Source organism: Phyllostomus hastatus, unplaced genomic scaffold (assembly GCF_019186645.2).
Source record: "Phyllostomus hastatus isolate PE091 unplaced genomic scaffold, TTU_PhHast_1.1 phas_scaffold_182, whole genome shotgun sequence".
NCBI classification, from domain to species: Eukaryota; Metazoa; Chordata; class Mammalia; order Chiroptera; family Phyllostomidae; genus Phyllostomus; species Phyllostomus hastatus.
This window is the reverse complement of record NW_025334013.1, coordinates 19,551,026-19,570,140: the sequence shown is the minus strand read 5'-3', so window position 1 is coordinate 19,570,140 and position 19,115 is coordinate 19,551,026. Positions and strand designations below refer to the sequence as shown.

At 38.4% G+C, this 19,115-nt stretch overlaps 1 protein-coding gene across 11 annotated transcripts in view; it reads left to right on the top strand.

Annotated features, from left to right (window-relative positions):
- Positions 1-19,115, top strand: part of PUM1 (pumilio RNA binding family member 1) — a 124,262-nt gene that overhangs the window by 39,555 nt on the left and 65,592 nt on the right. For 8 of the 11 annotated variants that reach the window (XM_045858627.1, XM_045858626.1, XM_045858625.1 and 5 more), the window contains exons 4-5: positions 8,965-9,073; positions 10,044-10,222. The exons of 2 other annotated variants lie outside the window; for them this stretch is intronic. In XM_045858627.1, the coding sequence (XP_045714583.1) occupies positions 8,965-9,073; positions 10,044-10,222 (288 nt within the window). The remainder of the gene's footprint in view (positions 1-8,964; positions 9,074-10,043; positions 10,223-19,115) is intronic. One more of the 11 variants, XM_045858617.1, reaches the window with a different exon arrangement.

Below are 19,115 nucleotides of genomic sequence, written 5' to 3'. Positions count from 1 at the left end.
CTGTTTCCCAGCAACCCACAGTGGATGTTCAAGAAAACCTTAAAACTTTACTGTTGGACTTGTAAACTTAAACTTGCAACATCATATTCTTATATATTTGTGTCCTGTTTCCATCTAGCCTTTTCGCTCAGTTCACTCTACAGAATAGATTCCTGATTAAAAGAAATTCAGTGGTAGAGTGGCTTATGTATACTTAGTGACTTCATTCTTGATCGTCTTAATGAGCTATGAATCTTTACTTTTGAAATTCCATAGCTTTGTTTTTTAATGCTTTGAAAACAGAGAGGCATCTAAGGTATGGTTTGCACCTTCCTTGCCCCTATTTTTATAGGTTCCTTTTCTTACTGTTGTTTGCCTGGGTTATTGTAGGGATCTGCGCTTAGCTTCTCAGCATCCATGTGCTTCCCCCTCTCCCCATTTTATGGAAGAATGTCAGATAAAATTTTTAAAGTTTTTATGATGTTATTCTCTGTATTACAGCCCAACTCCTTAAAGCCTCACTGGCGACTGAACTAGTTGTGCTTTTACACCCTTTCCTTTCTTATTCCTCTCCTCTGTCAATAATAAGCTTTTTTTTTTTTTTTTAATTGGCGGACACCTGCCCCACTTGCTTTTCATCTCTAACATTGCTCTTTGTGGAAAGGCCTTTTCACTGTGTTCTTCCTCCCCACCTGCCTTGTAAGGCGTTCCTTGACCAGTCCTGTCCAGGTTATTGTTTCTTCATTTGTAGTGGTTGTGAAGTTTAATAGCTGTACCACACTGTTAGTGTGTTTATCTTAAAATGCTTCCTGAATATATCAGTTTGATTCTTGGTAGGTTTTTGTTTGCCATCTTTTCTTTCAGGGCAAAGAAATCTTTTACCCCTTTTATTATTCCAGTAGTGGCTAAATGCAGGTTGTTCAAGTAATAACTTCTTACATCAGTAAGTACTTGAGATGTTGAAACTTCCAGATTTTTTTAGTAGACAGAAAAGTGGTATTGGTCTTCCATATGTGGGAGAGGTGGTCAGTCAGATTGCTCCATATTGTCCAGGCCTAAATGATTCCCGTGACTTATTGGTGGGGATGTTATTAAAGGACCATAGATACAATGATTAACAGTGCTTCTGGAAAGTAGTTAATAACTTTGCAAAATATTTTAAAAATCTGTTAATTTTATATACTGCATAATTATAATTATACAAAAGTGAAACTTTTTAGAATACATTAGATTTCAACCAAAAGAGATATTTAGTTAAGAGCCTGCTAATATGGCTATTGGTTTTCAGTAGTAACCATCTTGCTACATAAGCGAAAGATTTTAAGAAGTAATTACTAGATGTCAGGTTGTGGTGCTGCCTCATAGAGAAATGTGGATAAACTGTAACAAATGTGTATTCCTAGAAGTTTTTTTGTGATTTGAATGAAATGAATAGCACAAAAATGTTCTAGTATTTAAAAATCATCTTGCCCTGACCTGTGTAGCTCAGTTGGGTTGGGTGTTGTCCTGCAAAGCAAAAGGTCACCCTTTTGATTCCTGGTCAGGGCACTGCCTGGGTTGCAGGCCAGTCCCCAGTTGGGGGCATGTGTGAGAGGCAGCTGATCAATGTTTCTTTCACACATTAATATTTCTCTTCCTTTCTTTCTCCATCCCTTCCCCTCTCTCTAAAATATAAATAAATAAAATCTTAAAATAAAAATAATCGTTACATGTATGTATTGAGTAACTGATTAAAAAAAAGGCAGGATAGGTCCTTAATTAGTAGATACTATATAAATGGAAGTGAGGATTTAGATCATACTCCTAACACACCATCTTTGTGATTAAACTACTGAACATTTTGAACATTCCTTATTTAAGCTATAGTTTTCAAAGTGGATTGGAAGTTACCTGCTTGCTTTAAAATGTTTGAACCATGTTATGAGCTCTTTCCTTAATATTGCCACAGACTTTTGTCACTTTAAACTTAACGATGAAGTGAAATGTCTCTGCTTAAGAGAAAATGCCTTATTTATTTGTAGTGAATTTTGTACCACCATAGTATCAATTTTTACTTATTAGAAAATCAATTCTAAATCATAATAAAAGTATATTTGGTAGCCCTGGCTGATGGCCCAGTTGGTTGATGGGTCGTCTGGTAGACGAAGGCTTGCAGGTTTGGTCCCTGGTCTGGCCACCCAGGGCAGCCAGTTGATGTTTCTCTCTTGCATCGATGTTTCTCTTCTCTCTTTTTCCCTTCCTCTCTCTTTAAAAATGTACATTTTAATTTTACTTGAACTCTACTTGATTACTTTTTTAAAGATTGCATTTATTTCTTTTTAGAGAACGGGGAAGGGAAGAAGAAAGAGAGGGAGAGAAACAGTGTGTGGTTGCTTCTCACATGTCCCCCACTGGGGACCTGGTCCGCAACCCAGGCATGTGCCCTGACTGGAATAGAACCTGTGACCTTTTGGTTTGCAGGTCAGCACTCTATCCACTGAGCCACACCAGCCAGGGCCCTTCCTCTCTCTTTAAAAGCAACATATGTTCTCAGGCGTGGATTTAAAAAAAAGTATAGTTTGTAACAAGTCATCCATAATCCCCCAACACCAACAAGTACCTATTTCAGTTTATATTTTTCTTTCCAATCTTGATCCAAAAGGGAAGAGGAGAAGCAGTCTTTACATGAACATTTTACTTTTAAAGTTTATTTAATAAATATTACATATAGTCATGGCGGGTATTTTGGGTGAGCTTACATTGTTGTAGTACTCAATAGCTACCTTATTGAACATTTAATTTGCTCCCAATGTTTTCACTCTTATATGTTGAATATAGAATTTTTCTTTAGATTTCTTTTTTTAATCATTGAGATAAATTCTCGGGAATGAACATGACTTGATGTATATATACTTTCTGATATAAAAAGAATTCTCCAAAAGAATTATAACAGTGAATGGATATACCTTTTCTTTAAGCCTTGTAAAAGATACTGATTTACACTTTTATATTTAAAGTGTTTCCTGTTAAAAGCGTTAGCAATAATTTATATGAGTGTAGTTCATAGTCTTTGTGAAAGCACTTCACACCCTGTCTCAGTTGACTTTCATGACAACCGTCTGGTGTGGAGGGCTAGGTAAATCCTAAGGGCATTGAGATTTTGAGAAGGGATTTTTGAAAATTTTCGCACATCAGAGCTCTGACTAGAACATGTGACTATCAGCACTAACTGGTAATACTATTTGTTTCAGTTAGGTCTGAGTGTCCTTTTTCTGAGTTAATGTCAGATTCTTTTAATGTAATGAGATATTTATTACTAAGCTGTTTAAAAAATGGGGGAGGGGGCTATATCTTACCACCTAGTTAAAATATCAGGCATTTGATTTGAGCATTGGCTACATGGCAATGAAACAAAGTTTGTGTTGGGAGTTTGCATCACCAGATAACATGATCAAACCTGATCATACCTGCAGGACTGTAGCATTCCTTCGAATAGTACTCCTTAAGAAGCCACATGCCTGCTCTGAGAGACAGCTCTATGCAGTCTATGTTCAGTATATAAGCAGTGATTTAATACTTTATTCCTGTGCAGTACAGAGAACTTGTTGGAGTGTGCGTATAGTGTCGAGACCATCAGAAAACTTCACTGATATTTCCCTATGCAATATTAGTGCTGATGTGGTCAAACAAGCCCAGCCCTTAATAAAACATCCTGCCTCCTAGTTTTTGCAAAACTGTGGTCATGGTTCTTCTTATGGAGCTTTGCTAGGGCTCTTAATTTTATGGGATTTGCCCTGAAGAGGGCTGGGTGATGCTGTGCTCACATCTGCTAGCTGGGGACTCGGGAGTATTTCATTGATTAGTCAATAGTTTTGTTAGTGTTATTTAACAACAAAGAATTAGCAGCTAATTCTTTGAGTGGTGAATATCCCTGTAACAGTTTGGTTTGTAGGTGAAAAAACGGAGGCACAGAGGGGTTAAATCCACACAGTTGGTATTTAAAAACAGTTTTTTAAAATGATTTCGCAGTGCTTCTGTGCTTTACCACTATACTATATCTGTAAATAAGCCTAGAGGTTCTTGACATTTTCAGCCCTTTGTTTACTATTTCCACCTCTGTTTAAAGGGCTCTTGGGGAGGGGTTAATGTAATGATTGATTGTGCAAGTGTGGCTTTGTGCATTGTCTGTTTGTTGGATGATAAAATAAAAAAGATGTTTCCAGGCAAAATTTAGAGGTTTCCCAAGTGGATAACAGTATTCATAAACCAGTGCTTGATTTGTTTTGTTCTCCAGAAGCCTCATGAATAGCTTACTTGATTTTTTTTCTTTAAGTGTTCTCTTTTACAAACCTATAATTCAAGCTGGGTGTGTGTGTGTGTGTGTGTGTGTGTGTGTGTGTGTGTGTGTGTGTGTTTCTCTCAAAGATTTGTGCATAGACACCATTAGAGGGGTAATCAGGAATCCCATTTAATGAGATACTGCAAGGAAGAGTACAGGTCTGTTGTGTTGCTGGGGAGGATGTGGGAGGATGTAGGTTCTCTCAAGTCCTGGTTCTCAGTTTCATAGGTCTTGAAACGGGCTTTGATCATGGATTCATAGATGATTGGATTATGAAATTAACCCACACTAACCAGAACCACAAGAGACTAATGTAAAAAAAATCATAATGCATTTTACTAATTTATAAGGAGAAATAATAACTCTCAAGTGGACAGGATAATTGCATCCAGTGATCAGCATGCTTGGCTAGAGGAGGAAGCCAAGTTCTTACTCAAAGGTTGCTTGGTAAGCAGAACCTGAGCCAGGGAAGTTACTTGGATGTTTTTAGGCTAATGTAGTCAAGCTTCTCTCTAGCCTGGTGCATTGCTTTTTGTAAGGATAGGCTTGTTTGTGCATCATATGCACGAACATGCCAACTGGATAATACTGCCTACATCTGGCTCCCTGGGTCTCCTTTGCTTTTGTTGGATCAATTCCTAGTTCCTGTTATCTTCCTTCAGGATTGTCAAATCTTTTAATCCTCTCATTGCCTAGTGGTTTTTTGTTTTTTTTAAGTGAATTCTGTAAACCTCTGCTGCATTTGGTTCTCTTTGGTCCTATCAAAGAACAGCATTTATTTCCAAGTTCTTGATCGGGTAAGCATGCTGCAACTATCTTTTCATTCAGTAGGTGCACTTCAGTTTTTGTAACTGAATTTAGATGTGGTGTAAGTGAAGGTTTGGCAACTGCTGGCATGTATGCCAGCAGGTTGGTGAACCCCAGGGTGTTTTAGCCAGTGCTGCAGAGGACATTACCTCCAGGTCAGTTGGTGTTGGATTTGAAGCAACAGTTGGGTACTCAACATCACTTTGTTTTATAATTCAGTAGATTTTATACTGTAACTTATTTTAATATCAGATTAGAACAGTAATGTATTTCAGTTGTCTCTCGAATATGTGATTGCTACTAATTCTCAGTAATCCTAACATGTCTGAGTTGATTTGATACAGAATTTTAAAAAACAAGTCATCTTTAAATACGAGCTATAAGACAGAGTAGGGGATAACATAAAATGGAGTGGACATAATTTTTTCCAAATTCAAAAGTGCTTGTATTTTAGATATTAGAAATGAAACAAGAAGTGCTTTTTGAAATCAAACTCAAAAAAGTTTTTTGAATCTAAGAAAACTCCCCCATATATTCACAACTATATCAGTTACCTGTTGCTATATAACAAGTTACCCCAACATTTAGTGGCTTAAAACAACACAGTTTAAGCCCCACAGTTTCTGGAGGTCAAGAACCCAGTCATGGCTTTGCAGTAACCTGTATTTCAGGGTCCTTCGAGAGCTGCAGTTGAGATTTCAGCTGGGGCTGCAGCCTTTTCACAGTTCAGCAAGGGAAGGGTCTGTCGGCCTCCAAGTGTACTCATAGTGGTTGATGTCAGGATTAAGTTCCTCACAAGCTGTTGAACTGAGGGCCTCTATTCCTGATGAATTGATGTCCAGTAACTTCTCATGGTTTCACAACACAGCGGCTAGCTCTATCCAAAGAAAGCAGACGAGAGATGAGAGCAAGAGGCTGAGAGAGAGAGGAGTAGAAGACGAAACTCCTTTTTTAAAAAACATAATCTTGAGAGTGCTCACTGTTGCCTTATGTTATTCCTTAGAAGGAAGTCACTATGTCTAGCCTACAGTCAGGGAAGGGATTACTAAGGGCATGAGTACCAGAGGAGTCATTTCACATGCTTCTCACCACACAGCTGAGGAGTGGAGATGGGTATGTTTTAGAGAGAAGAAAGGAATACTAGGTTCTGTGTAAGATCCAGAGACTCTGAAGAAGTCTACTAAGTTTCCTACTGTCTTTGCTCAAGTCTTGGGTGCAATGCTTTCCTCTCCTCCCCATTTGCAGGGCACCCGTGCAACCCATGGTTTCTACCTGTTTTCTCCCAGAATCCGCATGCTGCCACCCCTCTCTCCTACCACCTTTTTCTTTATTTCTTACAGACTTGCCTTTCAGCCCCTGCTGTTTTCATTGATAATAGTTAATTGGTCTTGCTGCTACTTTGCCAAAGCATATTGAGTTCTAGTGCTTTGGGGGCTGTTCCTAGCATCTGTTTAGGATTTATATGTATACCGATTGTTGATGGTGGGAGATAAGGCCTCTCTTGGTATCTGACCGGGGTCTGGAGGTGTTTGGCATGTGTTCATTTCCTTTGAGACTAGTTGCATTTGTTACTACTTTGAAGTAGAATCTTCAGTTTTTAGCACCTTTCCACATGTTGTATTTTTGTTTACTTTTGAGAGAATTTGTCCTATGTACAGCCTTGCTTATATGTTCAGCTGCTTTTGCTGGCTTTGTGTGTTATGATAGCCCGGCAAGCTACAGGGAAAGACAGCAGGATTTCAAGAAATCATTTTGGAAGCCTTGAATTCAGGGACTATGCCTTCACTTAGCAATTTGACTAATTATGGACAGATTATATGTATTTTGCACATGGAGGCTGGTACTTATAGATGCTTTTCCTTAAGCTTGAAGTTTGTGTGGAGATTGATGCACACTGTAATGAATATTTTTGATTACCTTAGCTCTCTTTCCACTGTTGCATGGAGAATAAAATTAACCAACAAGTGAGACGTCCCTTTTGCTGCCATTCTTTCTTCTGGTACACTGAAGAGAAGCAGATGCAGACTCCTGTTTGCTCACACTCCCTACAAAATGTAGGAGAAAAAAATCGAAATATTAGCTGAAAAGGGGACAACTGGTAGGGAAATAAATTGTTTGTAATCTTGTGAGAAGGCATTTTGAAACTGAAAGGAGAAGTTGTTTAAAAACAAGAATTCTTGAATTGTGCTCAAGTAGCTCACATTAATTTTCAGTATCCCTTCTGTGATGCACAGCAATTTTGCCTGCTGTGATGCTATTGAATACATATTTTGAGAAACTACTATGTGGCAGGCATTGTGCTAGGCACTCATCAACAATACTTGTAATCTGCACACCAGCTTGAAAAATACTTCCTTCATTAGTACAAAGAGAACGCGGCCCAGGACAGTTCAGTGATTATTGCTAGGACACATGGCAGTTGTCTGGCCCAGGGTTTCCTTACCCCACTACTTAGCTGTGGGCTGGGCTCTTCTTCCTGACTGTTTCTTCCAGGCCTTCTCAAATCTTCTCAAGTTAGCAGACCGCTTATCTCCTTGTTTCCCTCAGAGAAGGAACTAGGAATTGACTGCTTATAACAACTCATCTTCAAGTAAACCTATACCCCTGTGTAACTAAGTGCTAGACTGTGATCTGCGTTCTGTCATGATCTTGTTGGATTAGAAAATAGGGCCTGAAGAGGAAGGGGTGTGGGAAGCTGCTTCGATCCAGGTAGCAGCCCATGTCTGTCAGATAGATTTATAGAGCTGGAGTAAAATTATGCTGAGAAACCTAAAATTTAGGTTTGGAAAGTTGAAATTCATTTTGGTGAGGGCAGTTTTGCATTATTCCTCCATTATCATTGGGTGATGGGTTTTATATTGGGAAAGGTAAACAGCGTTGTAGAGGAGAGCAGGTGGTCTGTGCTTCCTCTGAGAAAGTCAGCTCTCCAGGTGTGCTCTTTTATGTTCAAAAGCAGTGATTAAGTAGTGTCTCAGACACCTGAGTTTCTTGTCTGACTAGTAGCAGCTGAAATGAAAACATAATTAGAGGAAATAAAGAGGGACATTTCAGTAAGTAAAGCTGATGACAAGAGAATGAAGAGTGATGGCCTTCTAATGGAATTTTATTTTGTAACTCCGGTCATGAATGCTTTGATCTTGTACAAAACTATACTGTGTTTTGCTTGAAGGGTATTTTGTACTTCTTTGGGTGAACCTAGTTTAAAGTTCTCATACTGGTTTAGGGCCATGATGCCTGCATTGCTATGAAGCATAGAATGTTTTGTGAAGTCACTTTAATGGCATTACTAAGCACTGTTAAAATTAATTGAGGTTAGATTTTATTTCTTTTTTTTTTTTTTTCCTGGTGATGAAAGTGTTTTGGTTAACAGAATCTCTGTATATAAAGGAGGTAGATTTTGCCTTCAGCATTCCGGAGGTGGGGTCTGAGTTCATGCTCAAGCTTGAGTAACTTTGTATGGTCATTACACATGTAGGCAGAAAGGTTTTAGTAGTTGTAAATACTTTTTTCAGTAAGAGACTTCTTAGTAAGCAGTTAGCTAATAGATCTACTGTTAGCACCCCCCCCCCCCAATCTTGGCATAGGTTAAGTGAATAATTCTAGAAATTTCAGCAGAGCCTCTATTGTAATGGGTTGATCTGTGCAGGCACCATCCCCCCCTTGCCCTAGGCTTCTCTGACTTTTTGCCAAATGTACAATGATGCTCTGACCACAACCTGTGTAGCCAGAACACTCTGGTTAAAGACTTTCAGGGCACGTGAGCTCACATCTTCAGTACCCTTGTCTAAAAGAAAGTGTTGACTGCTGTACTTTCATCCTTTATGAATTCTTTAAAAGCATCTATTATTTTTAATTTGCAGCAGCTCTTGCCAGGTAAAAAGTTTTGGGAAACAGATGAATCCAGCAAAGATGGACCAAAAGGAATATTCCTGGGTGATCAATGGCGAGACAGTGCCTGGGGAACATCAGGTAATCTAGATCTAGCATCTGTACTGTGATTTATGCCTGTCTTAGAGCTCCTTTCCTCAGCAGTTGGCAAGTCATGAATTTTATATCAGTGACATAAGCATGTCAAGCAATGTCCTGTCCTGTAATGTAATTGCCATGAAGGAGCTATATGCTGTAATTTATTAAAACATAATTAACACAAAATCAAATCTTCAATATTTTATTGAAGTGCTAGTCTCAGGGGAATGGTCTTATTTGAAATGACCATAATTTCAGCTATAACTTCTTGTTCTGTACTGCTGTCAGCATACTGGGAAGTAGAAAATCCATGCCTGCTATTTGAAGTCATGTTTCTTTTTCCTCCCCTTGCACCTGTGTAATGTGTATGAGATGATCTATCTATGAATGTGTTTGGGGCCAAATTAAGACACTGGGCACGGATGCTCTTCTGACAGACTAGCCTCGAAGAGGGATGGGGAGAACTGGTAGAAGCAGACACACTGACAACAGGAGGAAGTGACAGATCATAGGTAGGAAGGAGACGGAAAACCCAGAAGCTGATGTGCTGTTACAGCACAATGTAAGAATGGACCTAAAATAACAGCAAGTCATCAGGAAAGATTGAATTATGTTGTTTTTAAAAAGGGCAGTAAAACCATATTTTGTTTTAGTAGTAACACCAATAAAATATATTAAAAAGAAATTCTGCTACTTGAAAAAGGGGTAAACATTAATTTATCACTTTAGCTAGATAAACCAGTTATGTGAACTGCTGAATTGCTCTGCTGTCCTGGATATGTGAGGGGTGTGTTCTGTTTTCTTTAGCTATTTAGAATATTATACTTAGGGAAAAGCCCAATAGAAGGTTTTGGTTCAACCGACCATGGCAGGTTTCCTGATTCCCCGCCATTGGTTTATCCATGAGACATCACTCACAATTTGTTTTGAGCCTCTGGCTGCACTGTATCATGCTTGTGTATCTTTTTTGTAGATCATTCAGTTTCCCAGCCAATCATGGTGCAGAGAAGACCTGGTCAGAGTTTCCATGTGAACAGTGAGGTCAATTCTGTGCTGTCCCCGCGGTCGGAGAGCGGGGGCCTAGGCGTTAGCATGGTGGAGTATGTGTTGAGCTCATCCCCGGGCGACTCCTGTCTGAGGAAAGGAGGATTTGTAAGTCGGCTCGAGGAGCTTGTTCCTGTCTCTCTCTCTCTCTCTCTCTAATCCCCTGAAACAAAACACACCTGTTCAGCTTCCTCAGACACTCACAGTGCTGATAACAGAGTATTGTGAAACGCTTACTGAAATTAGTGGATGTAAACCGAACTTTTAAAAATAGAGAAATTGGGGGGGGACATATTGATAGTAATGTGAGGTAAGAACTGAAATCTGGGTCTCAGTCCATTGGTCTACCAGAAAACCCATTTTTAGTTTAAAACAAGAGGTGAACATTGTAGGAATTAAAAATAAAGCTGAAACTGGGGTGTTAGTGAACAGATTGGAGAACAGTGATTTGTACGCACCCAGAAATCCTTATAAGGGATCAGCCATACAGGGTCACTCTTGTTTTGCTAGCTAGGCTTACATTATGGAATGACCTCGGACCTGTTTTGAACAGCTTTGTTTCTCACACGCAGCATGTCAGAAAATTAGAAATTCTGTTAATTCTGTGCCTGTACTTTTTTTCAAATTCATTACCATTGATTTCTCTGATGCCATATTTTAGCCAAAGCAGTTTCTATCTATGTCTGCAGCCTCTTCCCTTTTCAGTCTAAGCAGTCCTCCTCAAGCATCTTTGATAGCCTTTCTTAAAACTAGTCCTTTCTTATGTCCTTGACTTTCTAGATCTTAACACATAAATATTTGAGTCTTTTTCATTTAGTACTCTGACTGGTTTTATATTCACAGGTAGGAAGGCCATGAGGGGCACCCTGAATCTCTCTTCCCTTTTTTTTCCTTCCCCAACTCAGTTTGTTTTGTACCTTTTCAAAGCTCTTCCTCCCCTAAGTCTTTTTGGGCTAATAATACTTGTTGGCAGTCATTTAAGAGACCCCCTTCCCCATCTTACTAATTTTTCCTCCATAACTTACTTTATCTTAGAGCATTTGTTATTAGTATTTTTATTGGCATACATCTGTTGCTAGGTGTCAGAGTCTTGGTCCTATTTTCCCCATTCTACTTGAAACTTCTTTAAAGTAACAGTAGTTTATTTTTGGTGCAGCTTCCTCAAGTGTCAGGTAGAGTTCTTCAATATGTCAGTGGATATTAAGTGAAAGATTTGTTAGCTTGAAGAGAATAGGCCCACATGGAGTTAGCTTTATTCTAGGCATGTCTTTAAATTGATGCTTCCACTAACATTGACTCTTGAGATACGTGGAGCTTTTAATCATACAGAAAAAAAAACCCAACAGAAAAAATGAAGTGAAATGAACTTATTTAAGAGGCTGGTTTGGATTTCTCCCTGTTCCACACCTAGAAATTTGGTGTGAGGAGTTTAGTCAGAAGAGGATCTTTTATAACAACCCAAAGGAAGATCAAGGAATTAAACTGAGGCTTTTGTCTTAGTCTTGAATACTAGCCATTTCATCGCTGACCTGATTGTTTTGGATCTTTTGACCCTGTAAAGTCTAGGTCAGGTTTGTGGCTTGTGGATTCAGGTAGGAAAAAACACTTTATTTGAACCTTCCAAAGAGGCTGCTTGGGAAAAACAAGGTCTGTGCTTTGGATGTGGAGAATGGGATCAGGCAAAAATGATCATTTGCCCATTGTCCTATAGGAAGAATGGTGTTACTGCATCTCCTGCTTACCTCTTTTTGGTTTTCGTACTATCTCATGAGCACGGATTCCTCATAGGAAGTGTTGCCTTCTAATTTCTGCCAATAACTTTTAGTTATTTACTATAGGAGAAAAGTTGGTATCATGTATAGGTAAGCTGTTAGTGTGGTGAACTGGAACCTGTATGACTCCTGCCATGAATTCTCTGTTATGAGTCAGTTTCTAACTCTTGTGTATTACCTAAGGGTTGTGTGCTTGGGTTACTGTGAAATTTACAGGAGGCAGAAAAATAATTGAAATAAGAAGAAAGATAAAATGCTGGGATTGAATTATTATTTTTGTTTTTCTCTTTTTAAAATATATTTTAATTCAAGCTTTTTATTTATTGATTTGAGAGAGAGATATCATTTTTTTGGTCCCACTTATTTATGCATTCATTGGTTGATTCTTATGTGTGTGCCCCGACTGGGGATTGAACCCACAACTTTGGCATATTGACACAATGCTCCAACCACTGCACTACCCTGCCAGGGCCATTTTTCTCTTTTTGAACAATTGTTTAATTAATCTTATGACAAAGCTATATCTTTTGCATTGTGTCTCGTATTTGTATTTATAAAGACAACGTCCATCCTTAGTTGTTTTGGGAGACTGGTGATTTTTAGCTCTTTACAGTATTGTCATCAGAGGTTAAGACCTCAGGACAGAGGTCGGGAAATTGAACACTGACAATCAGATAATTTACTGAGCTTCTGAGGTTTGCATTAAGATAAATGAAAATTCTGCACAGCTGTGTTCCAGCTTCTCAGAAGGATGGTTGTGGGTAATGAAATATTCCATATTTCGACGTGGATGCCATCTTAAGGGTGATATGGGAAGGACTGATCAGTGACATCAGTCTGTCACATTAGCATATTCGATATTGGTGGATGGATGCTTGAGGATCAGTGAACTACTTTGTCGCTTTGTGGTTCTGTCGTGCTGATCTTACACCTAACCTGGCTTTGCTGTATCTGTTGGTTAGGATGACATCTGACCAAAGCTCTGGTCATGGAAACCTGAATCACTTTTTCTTGTCATGATATGCATGCATCTTACTGGGAAAGGTGGTCTTTAAAAAAAAAAACCTAGTCTGGTCTTTCTTTCAAAATGTTTTGTTTGAAGGCCAATGAGCTTCTTGTAGCTAATAGTACTAAAGGGTGGGTAATTGGTGATTTTTGGGTCAGAGCACTCAGATGGTTTTACTTTTTGGGTGGCTGTACCAGCATTACCTCCAGGAAGCTATGGAAAAGCCTTGTCTTAATCCCCTGAGGGCACAAACCATCATTTCTGATGACATAATGAATGTGGACCTCAAAACAAGTACTAAGGGATCATTCTCAGATACTGACAACAGATAATCCAGACTCTGATTAACTTTTCAGTTAAAGAAGGTTCAGTTTAAAATCAAAGTAATCTCATTATAAAGTGGTTTTCCACTTTCAGTAAGGTTTTTTTCTGGCTGTAGTGGAATGAAGGTATTTAACTCTGTCTAGCTTACTAAAGTTCATTTTGATTGTAGAAATGGATTCAATTTAGTAATTTTGGCTTCTGTGATTAGAGTACTTTCAGGCTGACAATTTAGAATTCAACAGCAGTATTTTGTTCTTAGCATGCACTGTAAATTTTTTGGTAGTATTTCACATAGGAACCAAAAAGTTCAGAATAGCAATTTTCAGAATAGGAAATGTCAGAATACCAGTTAAGTCAGGGCTGTCTTTTATTTTCATTTGATTTTATTTATTTTTGTATCTTTTATTCCTAGAATAAGACACCCACCCACCCCCCAAAAAGCATGGCTCAGAATGCTTACAAAATCACATGTAACTCTGGTATTTTGAAGCCACTGGGTGGGATTGCTGTAAGGACCCTGTTAGTGAAAAAAAAAATTTTTTTGAGTGCCAGTTGATCTTCAAATAGATTGAAGCCTAGCCAGTCAGAACTTTCTGTCTTTCATAATTTCTACCTTTCTGGTTCATGGTACACCCTGAAATGAGAAAGACCACTGTAAACTTCAATTAGGGTGAAGACCACTCTAATCTCAGAAGAAAGACTTAGAAAAAACATTGTGGAAGGGCCTCTCTGCTTGTTTGTGTAGACTGACTGCCGTCTGCCCTAGAGAATGCACGTGTACTCACAGCAGCTCGTTTGGGTCATAAAACTCAATGACTTGCTTTTCTGGTCTTTACTGCATGTATGTATTTATCTAAGAGATTTTATTTATTTTTAAAGAGGGGGAAGAGAGGGAGAGAGACATCGGTGTGTGGTTGCTTCTCGCATGTCCCCTGCCTGGGACCTGGCCCACAACCTAGGCATGTACCCCGACTGTGAATTGAACCCGGGATCCTTTGGTTCGCAGACCTGCGCTCAGTCCACTGAGCTATAGCAGCTGGGCTTTACTGCATTTATTTTAAGTAACCAGTGCTACTTTATTTTGTTTAAAAACTTTATGCAGTATAATGCAAAATAAAAATTGGGTTTAAGTCTCAACTGGATCTTAATTTCCTCATCTGCAAAATGGGGATAATTAAAACACCAAAGTCTTAAAAGTAGATAATTATATGAAAATGTTTAGTAAACCTTATAAAAATCTTGCTCCTCAAAGTCTATGGGCCAATAGCATCATCACCACCTGGAAACTTACTAGAAATACAGAATCTTAGGCCCTATCCCAGACCTATTGAATCAAGCCTGCATTTTGACAAGACCCTTAGGTGATTTTCCATGCATATGAAGGTCTGTTAAATATTACTATAAGACATATTTTCCTTGGAAGTTTAAATTACCAGGAAGCTGTGGATCAAATACAGAAATTTTTTTTTTTTTTTACAGGGTGGAGTTCTTTTAGAATTGAGCTTGCATTGAACAAGAAGTCTACATGCTGTACTTTGCAGTGTCAAGTTTTTAGACACTGACTAGATAAAAAGTAAAAAAAAAACTTTCAGAAAACCTATCTTTGGTTTTGATTTCTGTAATAATGAATACCATACTACACATTTAAGATGTTTTTTTTTCTTCTGGATCTGGTGGTTACACAACAGATGGAAACACTCTTAGCTTTCTGCACACCAGGAATTTGATCATACATGCAGTGCCCAGTATATTTTGTGTTCCACTCTTTCTGAAGTGCACACCTCCTTGCTTTGTTCATTTTAAAGTTGGGATGCATCTTTCAGATGACAGCATGTCATAGTTTAATTGCCAGTGTTTCATTTTTAGCAGCACATAAAATGATTGTGTGCCTTACAAATTGATGGTGTCTCAGGTTTGATGAAATACAGTTGGCGGTGGCTTGATTCTCTACACATATCTCAGAAAAAATCAGTGGGACAAAGAATCTAATGATTAGAGCCATAGCAGTTTCTTTTCAGCAGGGAAACATGAGATGTCTAGCAATTTTGAAGCTTTGGGGGAGTAGAGGTGAGGGTGGGTGTGTCTTTAAAAAGGCAGTGGTAAAAAATTGAAATTGGGTAGAGTACTGCTAAGATTTTTTTTAAAAAAGAATAGCTCTTTTATGAGTTGCCTTATTTAATCATTGAAATAACCCTTTGAGGTAACTATTGAATTTATAGATGAGAAAAATGAGGCTGGGAAGGGAAGTGATGGTGCCTGGATTCAAACTTTGTTACAATTTCCGTTCTTAACTATATTGCTTTCTATTATGTCAGACTGGCTTGTTTATTAGTTGACTTCCTCACATTAGATTATATGTCAACTGAAAAGAGTAATTCACATGGCTAGTAATTTCAAACTTTTACTCTTTTTAAATTTTTTAAAAGTATTTTATTTATTTACTTTTAGAGAGAAGGGAAAGGAGGAAGAGAGGGAGAGACATCGGTGTGTAAGAGAAACATTGATTGGGTGCTTCTCACACCCCCCCGTCTAGGAACCTGGCCTGTAAGCCAGGCATGTGCTTTGACTGGGAATCGAATTGGCAACCTTTTGGTTTGCAGGTTGGTGCCAGATTCACTGAGCCACACCAGCCAGGGCCATTTTTTAATAATGCAAAAAATATATATTTTTTATTACCAGTGGAACTATAAACTGCTGAGCTTTAAAGGAAATTGATGTTTCAGTTTTCTTGGCATTTTGTAAAAAACAGAATATATGCAGGAGAAACCACTTGTTTAGTTAATGTTAGGGTTTCTGGACTCAGTATGTCAAGCAGGTATGTTAAATAGTCCTTTTTAAAACAGAGGAGAGGAGCCCTCGCTGGTGTGGCTCAGTGGATTAAGTGCCGACCTGGAAACCAAGGGATCACCAGTGGTTCAATTCCTGATCTCAGGGTACCTGCCTGGGTTGTAGGCTGGGTCCACAGTGGGGGGTGTGCGAGAGGCAACCACACGTTGATGTTTCTCTCCCTCTTTTTCTCCCTCCCTTCCTGTGTCTCTAAAATAAATAGATAAAATCTTAAAAAAAAAAAAAAGAAAAGTTACTAATTTCATTAAATGTAAGTTGTGCCATATGGAGCTTTATGATAAAATCACTTGCAACTTATTGCCAGTTAAATTCTCATTTCTCTGACTTCACTCAGAAATAATAGATATTCCCTGAAATTTTCCTCCTGGTAATATGAGTCTTTTGAGAAAGCTGAGTCATAAGTGGTTGTACTGTGATCTCTGCAATATATGGTTCTTCTATCTGTCTGCTTTTCTCTCAGTTCCTTAATATCTAGCAATGGAACATTCCTCTGCCTCTGTAGATCTGGGGTCTCAATAGAACCCTTTTTGGCCCCACTCTTGAGATTTTGATTGGGTTTGGCCACTTATGTTTTGAGCACTCACTGAAGCCTGTATTTGAGTACTACAGGTTTGGATGAACATTGAAATCCACAATAAAAAGATGCTATTAATCATTTTTTGTTTTTCCTTTCATTTAGCTAATGGACTTTTCCAGTAGTTTTATGTACTAGGTAGTGTATGACAGAAAAGCAAAATGTAAACTCTGCTTTTATGATGTTTATATTGGACTTAATTACAGTGGTTTACAATTGTGACTGCTTATTGGAGTTAACCGGAGAACTCTTTATAACATTTGTGGGGAGTTGTACAGGCTAATTAAGTCAGAATCTCTGGGAGTGAGCCCAGATACACTCATAAATTTTAAAAAGATTGTGATACCCAAACTAATCATAGAGCCATTGCATTGTGAAAATGACAGTGTCCCTGGTAGCGTCAGATCGACAGTGTACACTTATATTAAAGTTAAACCACGTAATTGGGGCATTTCAGATTTTAATCTTAATATCACAGATAACATCACATAAGAAATGCTCTCCTAGTGTATAGCTTTTACTAACATATTACTTTTGTATAAAATGATTTATACTTTACAAAGCTTTTTTGCACATGTATTATTTCATAGATGTTTGTAAGTACTGTGTTTTAAACAGAATTACTGTTTTAGAGATGAGAACACGGTAAGGCTCAGGTTTACTAACCTGTTCAAAGTCCTGTGACCAGTGAGTGTAGGTAATTAAAAAAGAATGTAGATTCTGTGCAGTCTGAGTTAGTACTTTCTTAAATACCAGGTAGTTATGAATATCTTATCTTAAATATTAAAACAATTTTTAAAATTCCATAAAATGTACCAGTCTATTTATATCCCCTATTCTCCTTCTAGGGCCTTTACATTTCTGAGAGATCATTTTTATGATTTTGAATCCTGTATTCTTTTAATAATTTAGACTTTTTATTCTTGGTACCATTCAGAAATCAGACTTTATGTCAACTGTTTTTATTTAGGGCTGTTGTTGATATACTGAACTTTTTTCTTTAAGCTTATGTCGAACCCATGTATAGGAAAGTGTGTAACTCATAAGTGTTCATGAATTTTTACAAAATGAATACACCCATACATCTACAATCAAGAAATAGAAGACTCCCTGGGGATTCCTCCCCCTTCAAATAGAAAGAACCTGCTATTCTGGTGAGCCATTAATAACCTACTCATAGTAAACCAAGTAGCTGTATTTTATTTGAATGGACTATATAGGTGAAAAACAGCCCAACCCCAGGGCTACCTCTGAAAACTTAGCCTTTAGCTATATAATTGAGAATGTAAGTATCATGGCCAAGATTTCAGGCTACAGCAGTCTGCTTCCAGACTGGTGGAGTAGCTTCTGCTTCTCAGCAAGCCCTTGCTAAGGGTCACTGAGGAAAGAAAACAGAGCATTGACTTGGTGAGTGAGCCTCCCTGTGGCCGGATTTCTTGCTTGTTGCTAAAACTTCCTACTCCTTCCTTATCCCCTTGTCTTCCCATTTTGGCCCAGAGACCTTGTAAACTCCTTGTGAGAAGTTGAAGCCAAGCTGCTGCTCCTAAGCCAGTTACTTGATTTGTAGATTTGTGGAAGGTGACTTAGGTATGTTAGTTGGGTGATCCTTTTAATGCTGTATTGCTGACAGCGATCGTGTCTAACTCATGTGGTTATTTGTATGTGGTTCTTTGTTATCTAGACCATATCTCCACCTCCGGGATTCTTATCTAAAGACAGTGGGAGGACCCTTCTTTTAGCAGTTAAGTTTTGTAGGAAATTTTTTTGGTCATACAATTTTCTTTGTCATAGTTTTTAAACTTCTGCCAGGCACTGTATCGAGTGTTGGGGATATGAAAATGAAACAGCTTTTGTCAGTTTTATCTTTGCAGGAAGAGGGAGCTATTGTCTTTGGACATTTTGAAATAACTTTCTGTCTCCAGAAACCTGTCTCATTTTCATCTCTGCTTTGAGATCTCACTGTAGTGCTTAATTAGCTGTCACTCACTCCTTTTGAACCACCAACAATCTTATATTTTGAAGATTCTGCTGTGAAAGTCACATCTCAGTGGCCGCCAAGACTGATTTATCATCTTGATGCCACATTAAATTAAGTTCTATATCCTAAGTTCCTTCTTGTATATATCCCTTGGTTCATATCAGCCACAACATCTTCCTCTTTGTGTGTTGCGTTTGAACAGAGAATGATTTTGAAAGTACAATGATCTGTGAACTGAGTTGAAAGGTCTACTGATAAGCTTAGGCATATCAAGCTACATGAGTCCCCTTTTCTAGCCAGAGACCTTTGAGAACTACTCCGAGGGCATCTGTTTATTTTGCATTTGTAGGCCTACCCGTTCACAACCGTCTGCTGCTCCAGCCTCCATCATCGATTGCTCCCCAGGGGAATTGGGTTGTGGTGACTGGAAATGCTGTGCAGCAGCTCTCCTCTTCCTCTGATTTGATTTCGCCTTTGACTAGGAGCTTTAATTTGGTCTA